General features: G+C 47.5%; 1 protein-coding gene across 4 annotated transcripts; it reads left to right on the forward strand.

Moving 5' to 3' along the window:
• The first annotated feature begins 3,164 nt into the window (after positions 1–3,164).
• Positions 3,165–25,245, forward strand: LOC136588080 (zinc finger protein 271-like). 4 transcript variants are annotated; one of them, XM_066587020.1, is made up of 7 exons: positions 3,165–3,184; positions 8,673–8,823; positions 8,933–9,094; positions 9,283–9,403; positions 9,470–9,552; positions 9,643–9,757; positions 22,468–25,245. In XM_066587020.1, the coding sequence occupies exons 2-7, from the start codon at positions 8,746–8,748 to the stop codon at positions 23,973–23,975; spliced, it is 2,067 nt and encodes a 688-aa protein (XP_066443117.1). In that variant the 5' UTR covers positions 3,165–3,184; positions 8,673–8,745; the 3' UTR covers positions 23,976–25,245. The 4 variants fall into 4 exon arrangements, with proteins under 4 accessions (XP_066443117.1, XP_066443115.1, XP_066443116.1 ...); XM_066587018.1 differs by lacking the exon at positions 3,165–3,184 and adding an exon at positions 3,717–3,801; XM_066587019.1 differs by lacking the exon at positions 3,165–3,184 and adding an exon at positions 3,859–3,988.
• The last annotated feature ends 730 nt before the right edge of the window (positions 25,246–25,975 follow it).

The following is a 25,975-nucleotide window of genomic DNA, read 5'->3' on the forward strand; positions in this document are numbered from 1 at the left end:
ATCACAGATGGTCACTGAGTGTGCTCAGCCAATCACAGGCAGCGCTCAGCCGATCACAGATGGTCACTGAGTGCGCTCAGTCAATCACAGATGGTCGCTGAGTGCGCTCAGTCAATCACAGATGGTCGCTGAGTGCGCTCAGCCAATCACAGGCAGCGCTCAGCCGATCACAGATGGTCGCTGAGTGCGCTCAGCCAATCACAGGAAGCGCTCGGCCATTCATTGAATTCAATGGTTCTGAAAGCCTACTGTAGTAGTGGTATGAGGGACAATGACAGTTCAGCATCAGATTTATCACCAATAGAACATGTATGGGACACTAATTTCAACAGCCTACGAGTTTGCACGATCTAGAGGCTCAGTTATACAGAACCTATATGCCTCCATGTCAGGGATTGAACCTGGGACCTCCTGTACTTTAGTCAGCAGCTCTTCCTAATGAGCCATCAGTAACGGTCAGGCCTTAGACAGATCCTACAAACCCAGTCCCTGTTCTAGCTCTGCCTGGTTCCTGATTAGGCTCCCTATAAAAGCCTGGCCCTGCCACTCTCTGGGTGCATGGTCACTGTGCTCTATAGCCATAGCCAAGCTCCATTACCAGCCTGCTCTGCTATAAACAGACATGTGAACGACCGCTGGCACTCCTCCTAACGCTACCCGGCTCCTCCCTTGGACTGCGAACGGAGACCTACCGTTACCAATACCTGGCTATTCTCTAGATCTGTATGGCTACTACACCCCTGGCTACAACCTAGTGCCTGAAACACTACACTCCATGTGCACCTGTATGACATCTTGTATCCAAGCTAGAGGTGGTACAACCAGGTAGTAGACCCTCAATGCCCGGCCGTATCACATCTTATATCCCAGCTAGAGGCGGTACAACAGGGTACTAGAGCCTCCATGCCCACCCAACGCAGGTGTGAGAGCAGCTCCTCCCCTGAACCGAGCCCACGCAGGTGTGAGAGCAGCCCCTCCCCTGAACCGAGCCCACGCAGGTGTGAGAGCAGCCTCACCTGAACCAAGCCCACGCAGGTGTGAGAGCAGCCTCACCTGAACCAAGCCCACGCAGGTGTGAGAGCAGTCTCACCTGAACCGAGCCCACGCAGGTGTGAGAGCAGCCTCACCTGAACCGAGCCCATGCAGCTGTGAGAGCAGCCCCTCCCCTGAGCCGAGCCCAACGCAGGTGTGAGAGCAGCCTCACCTGAACCGAGCCCAATGCAGGTGTGAGAGCAGCCTCACCTGAACCGAGCCCACACAGGTGTGAGAGCAGCCTCACCTGAACCGAGCCCACACAGGTGTGAGAGCAGCCTCACCTGAACCGAGCCCACGCAGGTGTGAGAGCAGCCTCACCTGAACCGAGCCCACGCAGGTGTGAGAGCAGCCTCACCTGAACCGAGCCCACGCAGGTGTGAGAGCAGCCTCACCTGAACCGAGCCCACGCAGGTGTGAGAGCAGCCTCACCTGAACCGAGCCCACGCAGGTGTGAGAGCAGCCCCTCCCCTGAGCCGAGCCCAACGCAGGTGTGAGAGCAGCCTCACCTTAACCGAGCCCACGCAGGTGTGAGAGCAGCCCCTCCCCTGAAACCGAGCCCAACGCAGGTGTGAGAGCAGCCCCTCCCCTGAACCGAGCCCAACGCAGGTGTGAGAGCAGCCCCTCCCCTGAACCGAGCCCAATGCAGGTGTGAGAGCAGCTCCTCCCCTGAACCGAGCCCAATGCAGGTGTGAGAGCAGCTCCTCCCCTGAACCGAGCCCAACGCAAGTGTGAGAGCAGCCTTACCTGAACCGAGCCCACGCAGGTGTGAGAGCAGCCTCACCTGAACCGAGCCCACGCAGGTGTGAGAGAAGCCTCACCTGAACCGAGCCCACGTAGGTGTGAGAGCAGCCTCACCTGAACCGAGCCCACGCAGGTGTGAGAGCAGCCTCACCTGAACCGAGCCCACGCAGGTGTGAGAGCAGCCTCACCTGAACCGAGCCCACACAGGTGTGAGAGCAGCCCCTCCCCTGAGCCGAGCCCAACGCAGGTGTGAGAGCAGCCTCACCTGAACCGAGCCCACGCAGGTGTGAGAGCAGCCTCACCTGAACCGAGCCCACGCAGGTGTGAGAGCAGCCCCTCCCCTGAACCGAGCCCATGCAGGTGTGAGAGCAGCCCCTCCCCTGAACCGAGCCCATGCAGGTGTGAGAGAAGCCTCACCTGAACCGAGCCCAACGCAGGTGTGAGAGCAGCCTCACCTGAACCGAGCCCAACGCAGGTGTGAGAAGCCTCACCTGAACCGAGCCCAACGCAGGTGTGAGAGAAGCCTCACCTGAACCGAGCCCAACGCAGGTGTGAGAGCAGCTCCTCCCCTGAACCGAGCCCAACGCAGGTGTGAGAGCAGCCCCTCCCCTGAGCCGAGCCCAACGCAGGTGTGAGAGCAGCCTCACCTGAACCGAGCCCAACGCAGGTGTGAGAGAAGCCTCACCTGAACCGAGCCCACGCAGGTGTGAGAGCAGCCTCACCTGAACCGAGCCCAACGCAGGTGTGAGAGAAGCCTCACCTGAACCGAGCCCAACGCAGGTGTGAGAGAAGCCTCACCTGAACCGAGCCCAACGCAGGTGTGAGAGAAGCCTCACCTTAACCGAGCCCACGCAGGTGTGAGAGCAGCCCCTCCCCTGAACCGAGCCCAACGCAGGTGTGAGAGCAGCCCCTCACCTGAACCGAGCCCACGCAGGTGTGAGAGAAGCCTCACCTGAACCGAGCCCAACGCAGGTGTGAGAGCAGCCTCACCTGAGCTGAGCCCAACGCAGGTGTGAGAGCAGCCTCACCTGAACCGAGCCCAAGCAGGTGTGAGAGCAGCCCCTCCCCTGAGCTGAGCCCACGCAGGTGTGAGAGCAGCCTCACCTGAGCTGAGCCCAACGCAGGTGTGAGAGCAGCCTCACCTGAGCTGAGCCCAACGCAGGTGTGAGAGCAGCCTCACCTGAACCGAGCCCAAGCAGGTGTGAGAGCAGCCCCTCCCCTGAGCTGAGCCCACGCAGGTGTGAGAGCAGCCTCACCTGAGCTGAGCCCAACGCAGGTGTGAGAGCAGCCTCACCTGAGCTGAGCCCAACGCAGGTGTGAGAGCAGCCTCACCTGAACCGAGCCCAAGCAGGTGTGAGAGCAGCCCCTCCCCTGAGCTGAGCCCACTGTCAGCTGCTGAATCACAAAGGTAACGTGCTCAACCTCCTACAGTTAAGTCATAACTACCAGGAGGAACTACATTCTACACGGGAGCCTGAAGAGATTCTTAGTAAGATCTTTGTGTTGTACCGGGCGGACGGAGCCCCGTTGGCCGCTGTGCTACGGCCTCAGCCGGCGTCGTGCAGGGAGCGCGCTCATGTGACCAGCAGTTCTGCGCTCCGCATATTTAGGATTTCAGCCGCAGCTCAGCAGCGCTGCTGATTTGAGCCACCTAATTGGCTCTTCGGCACCACGTGACTACACAGCGTGCACGCGGATTGCCTTAAGCAGCCGTGCACTACACAGTACACTTAAGCAGCTGTGCACAGACCCCCTTTAGGGTTAACCCTAAACCTAACCCTAAAAGGGGTCTATTCACAGCTGCTTAACTGTAGTGTGTAGTGCACGGCTTCTTAAGGCAATCCGCGTGCACGCAGTGTAGTCACGTGGTGCCGAAGAGCCAATGAGGTGGCTCTAATCAGCAGCACTGCTAAGCTGCGGCTGAATATGCCTGCGCTCCGCTCCCTCCTCGGGGATTCCTGTCGCCTGACCTGTCACGTGTCCCATCACATGACCTGCAGCGGCGTTCCTCGTCTCCTGGCACAGGTAATGTGGCGGCAGAGACTGTGGGTGTCAGTTGTATAGCCCGTCCTAGTGCAGCAGACGGCGGGTGTCCCGAGCGGCCGCCCCGGTGTGTCCACAGTTAACCTCCGTCTGCCGCCCATATATCCGGCCTGATTTAACCCCTTCCTGCCGTGTTCCGTTTTGTCCAGAAAGACTCCACAATGTTTTGGTGATTTTTATTTTTTTTTTAACCTTCAGCTCTCAGAAGCGGCAACTGCCTGACTGCTCTGCGGCCGCGAGGGGCGTGATGTGCGGGGGTCACACCGTGCGAGGGGCGTGATGTGCGGGGGTCACACCGTGCGAGGGGCGTGATGTGCGGGGGTCACATCGTGCGAGGGGCGTGATGTGCGGGGGTCACACCGTGCGAGGGGCGTGATGTGCGGGGGTCACATCGTGCGAGGGGCGTGATGTGCGGGGGTCACACCGTGCGAGGGGCGTGATGTGCGGGGGTCACACCGTGCGAGGGGCGTGATGTGCGGGGGTCACATCGTGCGAGGGGCGTGATGTGCGGGGGTCACATCGTGCGAGGGGCGTGATGTGCGGGGGGTCACATCGTGCGAGGGGCGTGATGTGCGGGGGTCACATCGTGCGAGGGGCGTGCTGTGCGGGGGTCACACCGTGCGAGGGGCGTGCTGTGCGGGGGTCACACCGTGCGAGGGGCGTGATGTGCGGGGGTCACATCGTGCGAGGGGCGTGATGTGCGGGGGGTCACATCGTGCGAGGGGCGTGATGTGCGGGGGTCACATCGTGCGAGGGGCGTGCTGTGCGGGGGTCACACCGTGCGAGGGGCGTGCTGTGCGGGGGTCACATCGTGCGAGGGGCGTGATGTGCGGGGGTCACATCGTGCGAGGGGCGTGCTGTGCGGGGGTCACATCGTGCGAGGGGCGTGTTGCGGGAGGTCATGTTACGGGAGGTTGTGCGGGGGTCCCCTGAACAGAGCCCACGCAAGTGTGAGAGCAGCCTCACCTGAACCGAGCCCACGCAGGTGTGAGAGCAGCCTCACCTGAACCGAGCCCACGCAGGTGTGAGAGCAGCCTCACCTGAACCGAGCCCACGCAGGTGTGAGAGCAGCCTCACCTGAACCGAGCCCACGCAGGTGTGAGAGCAGCCTCACCTGAACCGAGCCCAACGCAGGCGTGAGAGCAGCCCCTCCCCTGAGCAGAGCCCAACGCAGGTGTGAGAGCAGCCTCACCTGAACCGAGCCCACGCAGGTGTGAGAGCAGCCTCACCTGAACCGAGCCCACGCAGGTGTGAGAGCAGCCTCACCTGAACCGAGCCCACGCAGGTGTGAGAGCAGCTCCTCCCCTGAACCGAGCCCAGCGCAGGTGTGAGAGCAGCCCCTCCCCTGAACTGAGCCCAGCGCAGGTGTGAGAGCAGCCTCACCTGAACGGGGTCGTGTTGTGGGAGGTTGTGTTACGGGAGGTTGCGCTGGGGCCGCGTTGTGGGAGGTTTCACTGGGGTAAGCTCTGCCAGTCACTACAGGGGATGTTTCCCTTGTAACTGGGGCTCCTATAGATGCCTCAGCTACAGAGGAAAAGTGCCAAATAAAAAGAAGAAATACAGTGTGAATGACCCCCGCGGTCTTCTATGACATCATGGGGGATGGAGATGGTAAAAAAAATAGTTTCAAAATTAGAAGTTAAAAAAAAACCTGAATTATATATATAAAGAAAATGACCGACCGCCGACACCGACCAAAGCCGTCGCCATATGCCCCCTGTAATCCGAGGCCATACGAATTTATATATCAAAATGTCAGACAAAATGAGGAGCCCGTTCATGTACTTTTTTTTTTTTTTAGCTTAAATCTACTAATTTAAAAAAATACAATTATACATTTTATAAAATCTGGTGTGTTTTTTTAGCTTTTTACCCCCAATAAATCTAAAAAAACGCGATAAAAAGGCAGTGAAAGTAAAATGAAATAATCGCCCTCTACGTCACAGGAGAAAAACGCTGCAAAAATAATTATGGTAGGTCAAGGAAATAAAACTGGGCAGTAAAAGCGCCACATGGGTAAAATCCCTAAAAAGTGTCTGGTCCTTAAGGGGTTAAATGAAAAGTCTTCAGAATGCACCAATTCCTTTATGTTACCCTGCAGCCCTGTATTGTCAGTATAACATCTGCTTAGTGTTTATCAGGGGGAATCCATCAGTTGTATTACAATACGTTGCATGCCGCAGATCTGTTGGAAGACATGGGCGCCAGCGCCATAGACTACCTTGGCGTTTGGGGTCTATTTGATGTCTCTCGCCAGGCTGCTGAACAGATGAAATTGGCTCTTGAAATGTCTAAGGCCTCATGTCCACGGGCAAAAGATTATTTTAAATCCGCACCCCATAGGGATGCATTGACCACCCGCGGGTAGATAAATACCCGCGGATGGTCAATAAAAGTGGATTTAAAAAAATATGGAGCATGGGAAAAAAATGGACATGCTCCATTTAGGTGCGGGAGACCTAAAATCAGAATATACTCACCTGCTCCGGATCTTCCCTTCTTCGCGGCTTGATCTTCTCTCCGTCGCGGCCGGATCTTATTTCTTCGGGCCGGCGCATGTGCATCCGCCAGGCCGAAGAAAGAAGATCCGGCCGCGACCGAGAGAAGATCAAGCCGTGAAGAAGGGAAGATCCGGAGCGTGCGGAGAGGTGAGTAGTTGTTATTTTCATCCCTCATGTCCGCGGGGCAGGAGGGACCGCTGCGGATTATACATGGAGAATCCGTAGCGGGCCTAATTTTCCCCCGTGGACATGAGGCCTAACTGGACAAATTTCATCACAACTAACGACACAAGATCTCACTAATAATCTACTGAAAATATCACTTTCTTACATTGCTAAACGGCTTCTATCCAGTCTTCATGGGGGATATATATATTATACTAGCTGATATACCCGGCTTCGCCCGAGTTAATTTGGTACTGGTGTTTATCTGGTGTTCACACGGAAAATCTTATGAAGTCGTGGTTACTTTAGAGATACTGAGGGAAAACATATGTTCACCATTTTGCATAGTTCTCTGCGTTACCCAGGAAACACCACGGGGAGGCAACCATGCGACGTTTCCTTCATATAAAATGACATCAGGAAGTGAGAGAATTAGATTACGTACATAAAATATGGACGCTAATTCTTTTGCGCTTAGAATTGAATAATCGAGTTGGGACCCATTAACCTTTCCTATTTATGACATCACTGCTCGTGCCAAATTACATCGGGAAGTGAGAGAATTAGATTCCGTACGTAAAATGTGGACGCTAATTCTTTTGCGCTTAGAATTGAATAATCGAGTTGTGACCGCTTTATTTTTCCTATTTTGGACATAATCAATGCTCGTGCCAAATTTCATGTTTCTAAGACCTCATGAAGTGAGAGAATTAGTGGCGAGTCAGTCAGTGAGGGCTTTCGTATCTATCTATCTATCTATCTATCTATCTATCTATCTATCTATCTATCTATCTATCTATCTATCTATCTATCTATCTATCTATCTATCTATCTATCTATCTATCTATCTATCTATCTATCTCTCTCTCTCACACAGAACCTTTCAGAATTCCAGCCACATCCGGGGTACCAAGAAAGGGAGATACTCACAGCTCTATTAAAAGTGCTTTGTCTTTATTAGTTGCACATAGGTTTAGACAACGTTTCGACTGTCTTATGCAGCCTTTTTTGAGTCATTGATGTCCAAGAACCCCCACACCAATATAAATACACACCCAACATCATAAAAACCAATCAGCAAACACTAAATTAAAACCAGAGCCTAACGGTTGATGAGGGGGCCATATTGGGCTCCTTAGATGTCACGTCCCTCTATACTATCATTCAACATGAAATAGGGTTGTTGGCCACTAGACCTTCCTTACAAAGATCTGATTTTCCAGTGGCTGTATAGAATTCGTACTGACATTATTATCCTTGGTTCTCAACAACAATTTTTCTCTGTATAACAAAAAGTTTAACCGTCATCCCAGAGGGACCGCTACGGGGTCCAATATGGCCCCTACATACACTAATTTGTTTATGCGATATAGATCCAGTTCGACACATGCCCTGGCTGTAATTTCATAAGCCGTAATGGATGTACGGGTTGTTCCACCACGCCCTGCGCATGCGCAGTATTGCGGTGTAGCTTAATTGCTGTGGGTTTATTCACGGCGTGAGCACAGCATCGCGCGGCCTCTGTGGAGACCCGCGCATGCGCTATGTTCAATTATGGACGCTGAATCACGCTATTAGCGTAATATTGCGTGACCGCTTTGTAATCTCGCGCATGCGCTGTTGGTAGCTATGGACGCCAATATGCTCTGACATGAGATGGTGACTTCTCTCTTTTGGCTCACGGTGGACACCGACCTCTGGGGTATGCTGATTACATTTGAGCTCTAACCACTGTGGATGGGCTCTGGTTTTAATAAAGTGTTTGCTGATTGGTTTTTATGATGTTGGGTGTGTATTTATATTGGTGTGGGGGTTCTTGGACATCAGTGACTTCAAAAAGGCTGCATAAGACAGTCGAAAGGTTGTCTAAAACCTATGTGCAACTAATAGAGACGAAGCACTTTTACTAGAGCTGTGAGTATCTCACTTTCTTGGTACCCCGGATGCGGCTGGAATTCTGAAAGTTTCTGTGCTGGGTATATGGATCACGGTTTTTGATCCATCCTTACAGTCTGCTTCACACATTGGATTACTGGAGCCTCCCCTCAAGTTTTGAGGTACGTTTGGGTGCTGCTGTCAGCTATATTTTTTGCATTTTTCCTGTTTTTTATATATATAATATATATATAAATTGTACAGGTTGTTGAGCCTTAATACATAGTGAAATCCAATTCTTTATTGCAATAGAAGATCCTCTCCGTTGAGCTGTGGTCATGGCCATCGTCCTCTACAAGAACCTTCCATCACTGATTGAGTGAGAATGGACAGGAAGAGCCGGAGATTGGATGAAAAGATACTAAGTTTGACCCTGGAGATCATCTACTTGTTGACTGGAGAGGTAATGACAAAACCTTATATTACTAAGGGAGCTACTCATCAGTATGAGGGGATGCGCACACCGTCCTGGAAGAACCGCCCTATTTGGTATTGTCTGTTGCTTTACGTAGGACTTTGGACACTTGAAGTTTCATCACCATGTTGCTCTCAGTTGCCATCAAGTCTCAGAAAAATTAAGCAAACCTCCTATCCCTAGCATGGTAGCTGAGCGGGGCAACGATGAGAAGATCCTCGAACTGGCCAACAAGATCACGGAGCTGCTGACCGGCGAGGTGAGCGCCGCTGGGGAGGATGGAGCGTTCTACAGTGAGGCCTTCTTTAGACATTCAGGAGTTTGACATATAGTGGACAGATTTTCATATCTCCCATATTTTGGATCCACGCCAGGGTTTGTCTTGTATATACTGCCATGTGAATGAGGCCTGATATGTCTGGCTAATGACTACCATTGTGTTATCAGGTTCCTGTAAGGTATCAGGATGTCACTATACATCTCTCCATGGAGGAGTGGGAGTATGTAGAGGGACACAAGGATCTGTATGAGGACGTCCTGATGGACCACCAGCCGCTCCTGTCACCGGGTAAGAGTAATAACTGTACTTCTGTTATATTCCACACACTATGTACTCAGTAATGCTTTCCTACAGGCAGGACTAGTCCACCAGTGAGAGATCCCCATCCTCCACAGGCTCGGGCAGGGGAAGCCCGCAGCGCTGCACACCATGACCAGGTAGAGGGACGTAAAGCCACTCTTCACTTGACTTGTTCTGTCAGTCTGTCCTTGTCTGACAAGAGAAAACTCTTATTCTTGGAAATTTAGGATGCTTTTCACCTAAGTGCTGTCAAAGCTGAGATTACAGCTGAGGAAGGGGAGTCATCTGACGGGGCTCATCAACCGTGCGAGCAGGAGCAACGTCTTACAGGTAGCAACCCAGGTGAGCAGGAACCACTTAAATATGTAAATAGCTGTTATGTTTAACCATAACTGTCCAAAGAGGTGGAGATCTACTGCAATCAAAGGATCAAGGAACTGGTCTCTGCTGGGTTACTTGGGTAAGCTTCTTGTAGACCCTGGATAGATGGTTATCACAGAGACGGGAAGTCTATATGTAAATTTTTCTTAAAAGCCCTTCACAGGTATAGACTAAAAGAATATAGTTTATTAGAAACTCTTAAAAACATATACGGGCTGACTAACAGTACTAACATACATTAACACAAAAAAGAGGAGAAGATATATTTCGGTGCAAGTTTGAATTATGCATCCAATGTCTCCAATGTAGATAATGGTCACAATAGCATGGTCAGTATAAGTGGATAACTTTAGTGCATATACAGAGTTCCTGCACTGAATGACTGGTGACAGTCGTATGTAGAGGTCGCAGAGAACTACGGCTCTGAATGACTGGTGAAGTCACAGAGAGATACGGCTCAACGCGTTTCTCCGCTCGCTTTAGAGCGGTTCATCAGGAGCCACAGATGTATATTTGACCAAAAAATCTTTAGTGGGATTAATAGCGTCAATCATTTAATTGACTAAGCTATCTTCCTCTTTTAGGATATATAATCAGTAGGATTAAATTGGCAAGAAAGTGGGTTGTCTGCGAAGATGTCGCCAAAAGGTATATATATATACCAGACGCCGTTAGACAAAAAGCCAGCAGGGTACGATGGTATAGTGGCTACGTTGGTAAAGAAGGAAGGAGGACTCGGATAAAGAACTTATGCACTGACAGTAGTCACAAGTCAGATGCGTGTTTAGATATGTCAGCTACAAGGATCCTGTATTTAGCGCTGTATACCTATCCTCCTACAAGTGTTGCAATGTTAGCAGCACTAATGTAGAATTACTAGTCATATGCACTGACATTAATAGAAAGTCAGGTGCATGTTCAGATGGGTCAGCTAAAGAGGATCCTGTATTTAAAGCTGCATACCTATCCTCCTAAAAGTGTTGCAATGTCAGCAACACTAATGTAGAAATGCTAGACTCCTATCAAAAGTTCAGACAACCAATCTAATATTCAAGCAGGCAGCCAAAAATAGGCTTCAACAAATGTTTCTGCTCAAACAATAGGTCCCCAAGATAAGGCTACCTAGTGTGCCAAACATAGAGTAAAATAACAACCAGATAAAGCCTGTGGCCCTGATGGTGAGCCACAGGTAAATGGTTAGCTAGTGCAAGATCAGCGCTGTATATACCAGGGAGAGAACCTCCCTGTGGGAGGGATTTGATGAATACACCAATGAGGGCTGCTGAGAGGAGGAGATCTGTCAATCATTCTTAATTAGGCCAAAAAAAAAAAAAGGAAACACACTTCTAGGTTTACAAACATGTGGCCAGGTAGAGTACTTAATCCTTATGTTGATTATCTACCATTCGTGCTCCTTGATCATGGTGCAGTACCGGCGATTGTCCGTTAGTGATACGAATATAATGCCCATAACATGGACGTAGAGTAGTGACTCTGCGCATGCGCCCGTGACGCGATGACGTCAGAGCGTCAGATCATGTGCTTACAAAGGGGCGGAGACCCGTTGTTGTATCTCTCTCTCCGTGAGAGTATTCTTCCTTTGGTAAATAGATAAGGGGCACGTCATAGTTATGCTAATGTGTGGGCGGTGTGTCGCTATAGGTAAGCCGATCATTCTATTCATAAATATGTTGAATGAGCGGACATCGGGTAATAGTGACAACTCGAGATACAAACGGGCTGTTCTTTCAAATACTTTATGCACCATAGATGTATAGCTGATATAGAATATCTATAGATTGATTAAAAAGAAGATTTTTGCCGAGCACATTAATAGTTGCAAACTCAATTTTTTTTTTTTTTTTTTTCTTTCCCTTCTCTTCTTCTTTCTCCTTTCTTTCTGCCTAGCACAGGAGGAGGAAACTATGTATAATATAGACATCATTAACTCTTTCCATACCGATTGATGGCAAGCACTATACCGATATTCCTATACTCCTCAATGAGGCTGCTGCTGTATTTGTATCCTCCTAACCTTATATGAAGCAAACTGGACATCTTATCGTGATGTCTTCCTTTTAGTACAAATGATATAAACAATCATTCTCTGCAGCACATTATTTACTTCCCCTTTAACAACGCCTGATTGCTCTATCAGTACCTTTATGGCATCACTCTCAGATGCTATTATTTTCACACTAGGTCGGAATAGAGCTTATAACTACTAATGTGCTAGGCAGAAAGAAAGGAGAAAGAAGAAGAGAAGGGAAAGAAAAAAAAAAAAAAATTGAGTTTGCAACTATTAATGTGCTAGGCAAAAATCTTCTTTTTAATCAATCTATAGATATTCTATATCAGCTATACATCTATGGTGCATAAAGTATTTGAAAGAACAGCCCGTTTGTATCTCGAGTTGTCACTATTACCCGATGTCCGCTCATTCAACATATTTATGAATAGAATGATCGGCTTACCTATAGCGAAACACCGCCCACACATTAGCATAACTATGACGTGCCCCTTATCTATTTACCAAAGGAAGAATACTCTCACGGAGAGAGAGATACAACAACGGGTCTCCGCCCCTTTGTAAGCACATGATCTGACGCTCTGACGTCATCGCGTCACGGGCGCATGCGCAGAGTCACTACTCTACGTCCGTGTTATGGGCATTATATTCGTATCACTAACGGACAATCGCCGGTACTGCACCATGATCAAGGAGCACGAATGGTAGATAATCAACATAAGGATTAAGTACTCTACCTGGCCACATGTTTGTAAACCTAGAAGTGTGTTTCCTTTTTTTTTTTTTGGCCTAATTAAGAATGATTGACAGATCTCCTCCTCTCAGCAGCCCTCATTGGTGTATTCATCAAATCCCTCCCACAGGGAGGTTCTCTCCCTGGTATATACAGCGCTGATCTTGCACTAGCTAACCATTTACCTGTGGCTCACCATCAGGGCCACAGGCTTTATCTGGTTGTTATTTTACTCTATGTTTGGCACACTAGGTAGCCTTATCTTGGGGACCTATTGTTTGAGCAGAAACATTTGTTGAAGCCTATTTTTGGCTGCCTGCTTGAATATTAGATTGGTTGTCTGAACTTTTGATAGGAGTCTAGCATTTCTACATTAGTGTTGCTGACATTGCAACACTTTTAGGAGGATAGGTATGCAGCTTTAAATACAGGATCCTCTTTAGCTGACCCATCTGAACATGCACCTGACTTTCTATTAATGTCAGTGCATATGACTAGTAATTCTACATTAGTGCTGCTAACATTGCAACACTTGTAGGAGGATAGGTATACAGCGCTAAATACAGGATCCTTGTAGCTGACATATCTAAACACGCATCTGACTTGTGACTACTGTCAGTGCATAAGTTCTTTATCCGAGTCCTCCTTCCTTCTTTACCAACGTAGCCACTATACCATCGTACCCTGCTGGCTTTTTGTCTAACGGCGTCTGGTATATATATATACCTTTTGGCGACATCTTCGCAGACAACCCACTTTCTTGCCAATTTAATCCTACTGATTATATATCCTAAAAGAGGAAGATAGCTTAGTCAATTAAATGATTGACGCTATTAATCCCACTAAAGATTTTTTGGTCAAATATACATCTGTGGCTCCTGATGAACCGCTCTAAAGCGAGCGGAGAAACGCGTTGAGCCGTATCTCTCTGTGACTTCACCAGTCATTCAGAGCCGTAGTTCTCTGCGACCTCTACATACGACTGTCACCAGTCATTCAGTGCAGGAACTCTGTATATGCACTAAAGTTATCCACTTATACTGACCATGCTATTGTGACCATTATCTACATTGGAGACATTGGATGCATAATTCAAACTTGCACCAAAATATATCTTCTCCTCTTTTTTGTGTTAATGTATGTTAGTACTGTTAGTCAGCCCGTATATGTTTTTAAGAGTTTCTAATAAACTATATTCTTTTAGTCTATACCTGTGAAGGGCCCTGGATAGGTGGATTTTAATAATGCCATCCAATTGTTCCCATTATTTGTCCTGAGTTCTCTATCCCGGGCCAGTTTCACACAGCAATGAAAATTGCACGAGATTTGCGTGTTGCGAGACACACACAACTCCCGCGAATATGAACTCCATTATTTTGAATGGAGTCCTACACGAGCGATGTGATGTTTACCATGGAAATCAATGGGAAACGTTTCCAGTCTTCTGACGCACGTGAATATAGCGCCGAAGGATCGGAATTTCACAGAAGTGATGCGAGATGTTTTTGCATGAAAAACACGTAACATCTGCAGGTAAAATGGCTTAGCGTGATGTCAGAGAGGTGGCGCTACACGGCTGAGGCATCCTGCTCACGGTGCATGCACACTAGAACATGGAAATCCGCAGGGATCCACAGTTTCTCCCACGCTTCACTAGACCCACAAGGTCCAGGATCTCCAGGTAGGAGATAATGGACGCTGTTGATCAAGTTGAGGGGATGGGCGGCTTATATGTGGCTCTTATGAATTCTCCGCACACAACTGGGGCCATGCAGGCAAATCCTCCTAATTACCATACCTGGTGGTTACAGGACAGCAGGCCCTTCAGTTTAGGGGTGTATGTAGGCCCAATATACACAGAATACATTTACTTTCATCAGCCCTATCTTCTGGGAGATTAGATTGTAAGTCCTACTAGTGATAAAACACATTCCAGACCTTCTCTCCTATGAAGCCAGTTAACCTAATCATTGCTGGTTTTGAAGTTTGTACCCAAAGCAAATCCAAGTGAAGAACTCATGGGAGATCTACTTGGGGAAGTGGGATAACCCCTTAACGACCAGCCCATAGTGTTTTTACGTCCTCCCGAAGTGGGCTTTATTCTCTGAGGACGTAAAAACATGCTTCCTGCAGAGAATAATGCCCCTCGGGCTGTGGACGTGACAGCTCCATGCTGTTGGTGTCCGCAGGTAGCTGACAGCATGGAGCTGTCATCCCGGGCTGTTCGGAGCCCCCCCCCCCCCCCCCCCCCCGGCATTGCGATCGGCGCTATGCAATGGATAGCGCCGATCGCAAAAAAGTAAATAAAAGTGCAATAAAAGTTAAAGATTCAGCTGCTCCGATGGATCGGATCCATCGGAGCAGCTGAAATTACTCACCGATGTCCGCCGCACGACTCCCAGCTGTCCCGATGCTCCGGGCGCCGTAGCCGTCCTTCTGCGCATGCGCGCCAGGCGGCATTACGTCAGCCGCATGCGCAGAAGGCCCGGCGGCGCGGGAGACTTAAAATCTCCTGGCTCCCGGCTCCTGTAGGTAGCCGGGAGGCAGGAGATGTCAGCGGGGACTGCGGTGAGCGGTCCCCGGTACCGCAATCGCCGTTATCCAATGGATAGTGGCGATCGCAAAAAAGTTAAAAAAAGTGTAAAAAAAGAAAAGTTTCACCTCCCCTCATGGATCGGATCCATGAGGGGAGGTGAAAATACTCACCTCAGGTCCGCCGATGTCCTCCGGCCGGTGTCGGGACCCCCCGCTGGCTTCTGCAATGTGCCGATGCGGCGCGCATGCGCAGAAGCCGGCGAGCCCGGCAAATTCAAAATCTCCCTGCAACCCGGCTGTCACAGATAGCCGAGTGCAGGGAGATATGACTGGGGACCGCTGTATGTGGTTTCCAGTCATATGATCACAGTTATCCATCGGATGACAGTGATCATATAAAGTTAAAAAGTAAAAAAAAGTTTAAAAAGTTAAAGTTTCATCTCTCCTTATGGATCGTATCCGTAAGGGGGGATGAAATTACGTACCCAAGGTCCCAGATTTGTTCCCTGGTGGGATGTTGATCCGCGGATCTTACCCCAGCTTCGGCGCATGCGCCCGTCAGCATGATGGCGGACGCATGCGCAAAAGTGAAAGATTGCCCAAGAAATATAAAATCTCCCTGCTGCTGGCTACCAAAGGTAACCAAGAGCCTAGAGATGTCACGGGGAGCCGCGGTATGCGGTTACTGGTCACGTGAGCGTCGTTATCCAATGCATAATGGCGATCACGTAAAAGTTCTTTAAAAAGTGGCAGTTTCATTTCCCCTCACCGATGCGATCGGTGGGGGGAGATGAAACATCTTCTCGGAGGCTTCCGCATTTCAATCCAGATGCGATTATCCTCCATGGACCCTTCCGGCTGCTGCGCATACGCCCGCCGGCAAAATGCCGGACACATTCGCAGGAGCTGGGAAGCCCAGGAAATTTTAAATCTCCTTGCTCCCAGCGACCAACGATCGCCGAGTGCTTGGAGCAGTGACCGGGGGCCTCGTTGAGCGGTCCCCGGTCACATGATAAAGTAGCGATCCAACATTAGGCCGGTCACGCATGACCGGAGAGGAATTACAGGTTCTGCATGCGCTTGATCAGCGGTAATCCACGGATCAATCATATGCATTGGATTACACAATTCCCCCCAATTAGCGGGTCGGAATTACGTAATCCACTCGCAGAAACAGAACACGGCATGCTATATTTTACCGCGGATACCACATTGTGCTCTGACCACGGATATACCCGCAGCCCATATGCAAACACATTGTGTACGGGCTGCGGGTACCCGAGTCATCTCTAAGCGACGGCGCGGGAAATGCAAACAAAAAACCGCCTGAGTGAGTAGGCAGTTATGCGCAGTACATTACGCAACCGTACGCAGGGTCACAGCCGGGCTCACAGCTGGGATCCGCTGCGGGCCTCCGCAAGCAGATTCCACCCACGGCCGTGTGAGCCCGGCGTTATTCAGACCGCTACCTGTAATCCGTAATTTACAAGAAGCCCCGGGAACGCTCGCCTTCCTGCAGTTCCAGGAGCAGCTTGTTGAGCGCCTTCTCTGTGAGACCGCTGCACCGCAGCAAGATTACAAAGCCTCACAGCGCCACTTTCTACACCCCATCCCCGCTGCTGAGGTTACGAAATACCCCCCAAAATACATGAGGGGGGGGGGGATACCCGGTTTTCTTGCCCCATGTGCCCAGCCCAACCAGCCTCCGTAATTACCCCTGTCTTCGGACATAAAACGCAGTTTATATTATTACCTTTATCTAATATTTAGGGAATGCCAAAAAATGGGGATGGCGGGGGGGGGGGGGGGGATTATTTTTAGGAAGTCAAATTTTTTTCCGTATAAGTGGGCAATGGGGCCTGGAATTTATTCAGTTCTGCCCTGAAATCCAGCGGGCATTCCCTCCATTATGGGCCTAGCCATGTGTCCTTTAAGTAGATTAGGGCCAAAAGGGGTATGTTTCTGAACACGGGACAAACAGGGGGATCCATTTGGGGGTGAAAGTCTTCATTCCTATGTACACTGTACAAAAAAAAAAAGTTTTTCAATTGACAAAATTGCCAAACAAATGAAAATCGTAATTTTTTCCTTTTGCTTTGCTTAGATTCATTCAAATACTTTGGGGTCAAAATATGCAGTACACCCCTAGATTAATTTGTTAAGGGGTCTAGTTTTTAAAATGGGTCATTTGTGAGGGTTCCTTATCGTTTTGGCCGCTCAATGGCTCTACAAGTGGGCAATGGGGCCTGGAATTTATTCCGTTGTACCCTGAAATCCAACGGGTGCTCCTTCCATTATAGGCCTAGCTATGTTTCCTTTAAGTAGATTAGGGCCACAATGGGTATGTTTCTGAACACGGGACAAATGGGGGTATCTATTTTGGGGCGAAAGTCTTCATTCCTATGTACACTTTCCAAAAAAAAACAGTTTTTAAATTGACACAATTGCCAAAAAAATGAAAATCGTAATTTTTTCCTTCTGCTTGGCTTAGATTCATTCAAAAACTGTGAAGTCAAAAAAGTCATCATACCCCTAGATAAATTCGTTAGGGGGTCTACTTTTCAAAATGGGGTCACTTGTGGGGGTTCTCCATCGTTTTGGTCACTCAATGGCTCTACAAGTGGGCAATAGGGCCTAAATCTCCTTCAAGCAAAATTTCTGTTCCGAAAGCCACCGGTTGCTCCTTTCATTTTGGGCCCCATTGTGCATCCAGACATATGATTAGGGCCACAATGGGTATGTTTCTGAGCACAGGACAAACAGGGGTATCCATTTTGGGGTGCAAGTCTTCATTCATATATGTGCTGTACAAAAAAAACTGCTTCTGAAATGACAGAATTACCAAAAAAATGAAAATCATAATTTTTTCCTTCTGCTTGGCTTAGATTCATTCAAAAACTGTGAAGTCAAAAAAGTCATCGTACCCCTAGATAAATTCGTTAAGGGGTCTACTTTTCAAAATGGGGTAACTTGTGGGGGATCTCCATTGTTTTGGTCACTCAAGGGCTCTACAAGTGGGCAATGGGGACTAAATCTCCTTCAAGCAAAATTTCTGTTCCGAAAGCCACCACTTGCTCCTTTCATTTTGGGCCCCATTGTGCATCCAGACATATGATTAGGGCCACAATGGGTATGTTTCTGAGCACCGGAGAAACAGGGGTATCCATTTTGGGGTGCAAGTCTTCATTCATATATGTGCTGTACAAAAAAACTGCTTTTAAAATGACAGAATTACCAAAAAAATGAAAATCGTAATTTTTTTCCTTCGGCTTGGCTTAGATTTATTCAAAAACTGTGAAGTCAAAAAAGTCATCGTACCCCTAGATAAATTCGTTAAGGGGTCTACTTTTCAAAATGGGGTCACTTGTGGGCGTTCTCCGTTGTTTTGGTCACTCAAGGGCTCTACAAGTGGGCAATGGGGCCTAAATCTCCTTCAAGCAAAATTTCTGTTCCGAAAGCCACCGATTGCTCCTTTCATTTTGGGCCCCATTGTGCATCCAAACGTAAGATTAGGGCCACAATGGGTATGTTTCTGAGCACGGGACAAACAGGGGATCCATTCTGGGGTGCAAATCCTAATTTTCATGTGTACTATAGAAAAAAGTCCTGTCTTTAAAATGACATATTTGCAAAAATATGAAATTTTTGTTTTTCTCTTCTAAATTGCATTGACTCCTGAAAAAAAACTGTGGGGTTAAAATACTCATGACACCCCTCAGTGAATACGTTAAAGGGTGTAGTTTTTAAAATGGGGTCACTTGTGGGGGTATCTATCATTTTGACTCCTATGAGCCTTTCCAATCTTGGATTGGTGTAGGACAACAAAGTGTTCCTCAAAATGCTGAAAAGTAATGTTACATTTGTACGTCTCCTAAATGGTTAAAAAAAAAACGAAAGTTTTTCCAATGTGCGCCCAAAATAAAGTAAACGGATGGAAATATAAATCTTAGCAAAAATTTCTATATTATGTTTGCACATATTTGAGATATTGCAGTTGGAAATGTGAAAAAATGACGATTTTTTCAAAATTTTCCCAATTTTGACGCTTTTAATAAATAAACACAAATTCTATCGGTCTTTTTTTTCCACCTAAATGAAGTACAACATGTGGCGAAAAAACAATATCAGAATCGCTTGGATATGCAGAGCCTTTCTGGTCTTTTTCCATGCTAAAGTGACACATGTCAGATTTGCAAAATTTGGCCTGGTCATTAAAGGGGTTGTCCCGCGCCGAAACGGGTTTTTTTTTTTTTCAAACCCCCCCCCCCCCCCCCCCCGTTCGGTGCGAGACAACCCCGATGCAGGGACGTAAAAAAAAAAACGCTCAGCGCTTACCTTAATCCCCGCGCTCCGGTGACTTCTATACTTACCGGCTGAAGATGGCCGCCGGGATCCTCTTCCTCCGTGGACCGCAGCTCTTCTGTGCGGTCCATTGCCGATTCCAGCCTCCTGATTGGCTGGAATCGGCACGTGACAGGGCGGAGCTACACGGAGCCCCATTGAAGAAAGCAGAAGACCCGGACTGCGCAAGCGCGTCTAATTTGGCCATTCGACCATTTTAGACGGCGAAAATTAGGCGGGCTCCATGGGAACGAGGACGCCAGCAGCGGAGCAGGTAAGTGAAAAACTTCTTATAACTTCTGTATGGCTCATAATTAATGCACAATGTACATTACAAAGTGCATTAATATGGCCATACAGAAGTGTATAGACCCACTTGCTGCCGCGGGACAACCCCTTTAAGGCGTAAACAGGCTTGGTCACTAAGGGGTTAATTGTGCACGGCAACCAGATTCCAACTTTATGTTCTCAAAGTGTCAAATTAAATCTGAGTTGTCGCAGTAGGGAACTACTCCTGTTTTCTTAAATCCTGCCCAATGGGGGTAAATTTCTCGATCCACATTTCAGGCTGATGATCTTAACCCCTTAGTGACCAAGACTTAATAACTGAGCCAAATTTTGGAAATCTGACATGTCACTTTAACATAGAATAACTCCATAAAGGTTTTACACATCCAAGTGCTTCTGACCGTTTTTTCGTCACATATTGTACAGGTGGTAAAAATAGACCAATAGAATTTTTAGATATTTATTAAAAGCGCAAATATTGGGAAAATTTTTAAAAAACTTGTCATTTTCTTTTTAACATTTTCAACTGCAATATGTCAAATATGTGCAAACATACTGTACAAATTATATATATTCCCATCTGTTTAGTTTTTCAAATGTGCTTCCAGAATCAAGTAAAGTTTTTTGGTTTTTTTAACCATTTAGGAGACGTACAAATTTAACATTGATTATTTCAATTTTGAGGAACACTTTATTTTCCTACACCAAGCCAAGATTGCAAAATAGGTGTCAGAATGACCCTATTTTACAAATAGGAGGATTATGAAAATGGATCCTCCTGTTTGCCCCGTGTTCAGAACCATACCCATTGTGGCCCTAATATTATGTCCATATGCACGACGGGGCCCAAACCGAAAGGAGCAGCCAGTGGCTTTCAGAACAGACATTTTGCTTGAAGGTGTTTTTGGCCCCATTGCCCACTGGTAGAGCCCTTGAGTGGCCAGAACGATTGAATATCACCACAAATGATGCCATTTTGAAAACTAGACCCCTTAACGAATTTATCTAGGTGTGTACTGCGTATTTTATCCCCATAGATTTTGAATGAATCTAAGCATTTTAAAAACTGTTTTTTTTGTGTACAGAACACATATTTCCCGTGTTTAGAAACATACTCATTGTAGCCCCAATCTACTTATAGGGCACATGGCTAGGCCTATAATGGAGGGAACACCCATTGGATTTCAGGGCACAACTGAATAAATTCCAGGCCCCATTACTCACTTGTGTGGAAAAAAAAAAATCGACTCCCTAAGAATATTCTCTCCCTCCCCCTCCCCCCCCTCTTTTTTTGGCATTCCCCAAAACCTTAGATAAAAGTAATAATGTAAACTGTGTGGTATGTCCGAAGACAGGGGTAATTACGGAGGCTGGTTGGGATGGGCACATGGGGCAATAAAACCGGGTATCCCCCCTCCACCTATGCTTTTTTGGGGGGTATTTCTTAACCTCAGCTGCATGAATAGGGTGTAAAAAGTGGCGCTCTGTGAGGCTTCATAATCTTCAATTCCTCTCCACTCGTGTGAGACCGGCCTAAGGTAGATCGGATAATGGAGATCACGTGACCGGGAACCACTCCACGAGGCCTCTGGTCACTGCTCCAGGCTCTCTGCTACATTTTAGTAGCCAGGAGCAGGGAGAATTTAAATTTTCTGGGCAATACTCGGCTTTTGCGCATGCGTCTACCAATTTGCAGACGGGCGCATGCACAGAAGCTGGGGGAGGGTCTGTGGATAAAGATCCTGTCAGGGGGACAAATCCAGGGGCCTTAAGTTTGTAATTTCATCTCCCTTCACGCATATGATACGTGAGGGGAGATGAAACTTCAAGTTTTCTAACTTTTTTTTAAACTTTACATGATCGCCGTTATTCTTTGGATAACGACGCTCACGTGACCAGAGACCGCATACTGCGGCCCTGGTGACATCCTCTTTCTCTCAGTAGCCTAGAGATTTTACATTTCCGTGGCCTCGCAGCTTCTGCGCATGCGCCTGACATTTCTCCTGTGACACGCAAGTGCAGAAACCGGCGGCAGGTCCTTGTAGGACCAGATTGCTGTGGGACATTAGGGAGGAGTTTTATCTCCTCTCATGGATCCAATTTTTTTTTTTAAACCATTATGCAATCACCATTTTTCATTAGATAATGGCAAACGCATGACCCCAGGGACTGCATACCGCAGCTCCCCCTGACACCTTCAGGCTCTCGGCTACTTCCGGGAGCCAGGAGCTGTCACCCTCACAGACCCGGGGCTTTAGTCTACAGGGCTGGTGTATGTTTACGGCCCTATAGAATAAATTCCAGACACCCAGGACGTGAAAAGATGTATGGGTGGTCACTAAGGGGTTAACAGGAGGAGCAATGTGGTAGACGCCAGTTCAATAGTGGTGATTAGAACATTGGTGGACATTTATTATGCAACATTGTTGGATGTATTAAGAGACCCTGCTACTTCTTCTCACAGCATGCTTCGGATTAAAAGTGGCATATGAAATCCCGGTCTTAATAAATATGCCACCTGCGCTATTTTCACACTCGTATTTTCCACTACTGGTTTTCCCATAGCTGAAAACTGGTGATCATTGGTGGAAAGACTTCTATAAAATCTATTGAAGAGAGGTTACAAATGCTTATACTTCCCTGTTTAAGTAGCAACATAACAAAGAAGTCAACCAAAAAGTACATTTCATTATATGATAAAACTTAGTGTGTCGCTAACGGTTTCTCTATGCTTGTGTCCTGCAGATAACAACGTGCTGGAAGAATTTTCAGATTTGCCTCAGGTTTGTGTCCAACATCTCCCAGATGAAAACTCTAATATCCCAAGTATATATCTGGGATTTTACGGTGAACCAGGCCGATGTTCCCCGAGTAAGCCGGAGGCGGAGAGACATGGTTTCTCCCAGGGCATTGATAAAGCATTTTCATGTTCAGACTGTGGGAAACTGTTTTCTCAGAAATCGTCTCTTGTTGACCACCAGAAAAGCCACAGCGGAGAGAAGCCCTTCTCATGTTTCCAATGTGGGAAATGTTTTACACGGAGATGGACGCTTGCTGAGCACAGAAAGACTCACGAGGGCGTGAAGCCGTTTCAGTGTTCTGATTGTGGAAAGGCTTTCTCTGTAAAATTTTCTCTGACGCAACATCGGAGAATTCACACCGGGGAGAAGCCGTATTCCTGTTCGTACTGTGGGAAATGCTTTTCACATAAGTCAACACTTAATCAGCATCAGAGAATCCACACAGGGGAGAAGCCATTCCCATGCTTAGAGTGTGAGAAATCCTTTAAGCATAAATCTGCCTTTGTGGAACATCAGAGAATTCACACGGGAGTGAAGCCATTCAAGTGTGCCGATTGTGGGAAGTGCTTTGCCTATAAATCAGGGCTTATCGAGCATCGGCGCAACCATACAGGCCTCAAACCATATTCATGTTCTGAATGTGGAAAATGCTTTACATTCAAGTCAACTTTTATTAGTCATCAGAGAATTCACACAGGTGAGAAGCCATACTCATGTATAGAGTGTGGAAAACACTTCCGGCAGAGATCAAACCTTGTTGACCATCGGCGAAGTCACACTGGGGAGAAGCCTTTCTCTTGTTCCGAATGTGGGAAGCATTTCTCAAAAAGGTCAAGTCTTACAGAACATCAGAGAATGCACACTGGAGAACGGCCATTTTCTTGTTCTGAGTGTGGTAAAACGTTTACCCACAAGTCTACTCTGTATGAGCACCGGTTGAGTCACAGCGGTCTGAAGAGGTTTCCATGTTCTCAATGCGAGAAGTCTTTCACCAACAATTCCGGTCTCGTACGACATTGGAGAACCCACACCGATGATAAACCATTTCCATGTCCTGAATGTGCTAAGCGGTTCAAACTGAAGTCCGATCTTGCGAAGCACCAGAAAATCCACACAAGTGACAAATCTTTTCTCTGTACCGAATGCGGCGAGTGTTTTACAGAGAAATCTGCTCTTTTCCAGCATCAGCTATCTCACAGAATCAAGAACCCCGTGATCTGCGCGGAGTGCGGGAAATGTTTTGCAGCGAGCTCAAATCTTGCTAAACACCGTCGGGTGCACACGGGCGAGAAACCCTTCTGCTGCTCCGAATGCGGAAGGCGATTCACCAATAAATCCAACCTTGTGACGCATTCCAGAATCCACACCGGCGAGGAGCCCTTTCACTGCCCTCAATGTGGAAGGCGATTCAAACAAAAGAAGAATCTAGTGAAACACCAGCAAACTCACTAAAGCGGCTTCCATGACATTACTGTCACTCTTCAGGCCCAGACTAGATCCAGCGCAATCTAATATTCAGATGCGTCTGCAGGGGGCAGCACTGAAACTGGAATAGTCTGATAGGCTTTCTTTTTAAGATCTGTCATGTTTTATCCTTATCATCTTCGGAGAGGTAATTGGGTTGTTAGGAGTCCAAATCTCTGCTACCATACAAGCTACCATAACCAATGAAGTGGAGTGTTGCAGTCTCTTAAGTAATGGCCCTTTTACACGGGATGACAGTCAGGTAAACGACTGCAGGAGCGCTGAATTATTAGTGCTTGTGCAGAGTGTTTAGACTCAGACTTCACTGTTGGACTGCAGGCTTCTCGCTCAACGCTTCTATGTGAAGCACTGAGCAGGGAGCATTTACACGGAATGAGAAGTCTGCGATAGTTTTTATGCTGAATGAAAGCAAACGATGACAACTTGTGAACAAACTGAGCGATTTCTGCACTTACATGATTATTGCTCAAATTCTTTTGTCCTGTGTAAATGGACCATAAGCTCATCATGGAGTTCCCAGGAATTAGACAATCACCCATCTGATATTGTCGGTATATCCTAAGAATAAGCAATCAGTTTTTAGTCCCAGAGGACACAATTAGATATTTGTTTTTGTTTATTACCTTGATCACCCTTTCCCGCGGGCGGGCGGGGGTTAGCAGGAAATGCTGTGCATTAACGGCAGGTAGCTGACTCAGGCTCGGCAGCTGAGCCCGTACCAGCTGCAGCGGGAGCCGGCTGTGACTGACACTGTGATAGACATGATAATTAGTTAGCGTAAAATGTCTATCGATTTGTACTAAACTAGATGTATTACGCAGCTGTAGTGACTAACTCTTAGAGGCTAATGACTGCATAATTTCATTATAGTAATTGCTGGACAGTGGCCTGGTGAAAGATGCGAGTGTGGTATAATGTTGACTTGGCACAAAGTTCCACAAGCAGCCTCTTAAAGAGTTAAGTCACATTCCAATACTGAAGAAGAGTATCCAGCCCCCTCCTCCACACCAACTCTGCAACAAAGAGCTGTTTTAATTGAGCACATGTTGATAGAACAAAAGACTGGCTTACACACTGGACTTTGGAGATGGGTGGGGGATTCTATATGATCTGACAAATGAGAATCCTATATGTTACTGATGTAATCTGTTGCACGCCCATAAAAGGGCAGGTATCATGTGTTACAATAAAGCCTGAGGCTCTACCCATTGTAGAACAGACTCAGCTTAGACCCGCACTTGTGTCTGATCTGGTCAATGATGTGTGCACACTATACAATTTGGAAGCTACAGAATACCCTGAAGCCTGCTGGAGGAAAATATTATCCAGATCAACACCCGACATCCCACTGTAACTGCGAGAACACTGATCCCCACCATAAACCCCTTACATGTTGCAATCAATGTTAATTGTAGCAAGTATTGCGTTAACAGAGAGAGGGAGCTCTCTCTAGGATATCAGCGCTCTGCCATGAAATTGCTATGGCAGCGGAAGGACCTAACGGTGGCTTCCTCAGCTGGGACATAAATCACATAATACACTGCAGTACAGAGCAATCATAGGATCACAAGTTCAGTCCCCTACAATATAAAAATAGTAAAACTCAGCTTTTTGTGAACTTTTGTTTAAGAAAAATTTTAAACGACCCCTACAATAAACTCAACTCGCCTTTCCCCCCTGCACAACTAACGCTATATAAAAAAACGCTGAGCTTTGTGCCTCCCCAAAAATTCAATAAAAGTGATAAAAAAGTCATATGTATTTTAGAATGGTAGAGTTGGAAGGGAGCTCCGGGGTCATCGGGTCCAACCCCCTGCTAAATGTCTATATATCCCAAAATGATACCAATGAAAACTACAGCTCATCACACGAATCACAAGCCCTCACACAGCTCCCTGCATGGGAAAATAAAATCAGGGGTGGAAAAACCTGCCAGAATGAAATATTTTATCGTCATAATCGTACCG

The sequence above is a fragment of the Eleutherodactylus coqui genome, chromosome 13 (assembly GCF_035609145.1).
Source record: "Eleutherodactylus coqui strain aEleCoq1 chromosome 13, aEleCoq1.hap1, whole genome shotgun sequence".
In the NCBI taxonomy this organism is placed as follows: domain Eukaryota; kingdom Metazoa; phylum Chordata; class Amphibia; order Anura; family Eleutherodactylidae; genus Eleutherodactylus; species Eleutherodactylus coqui.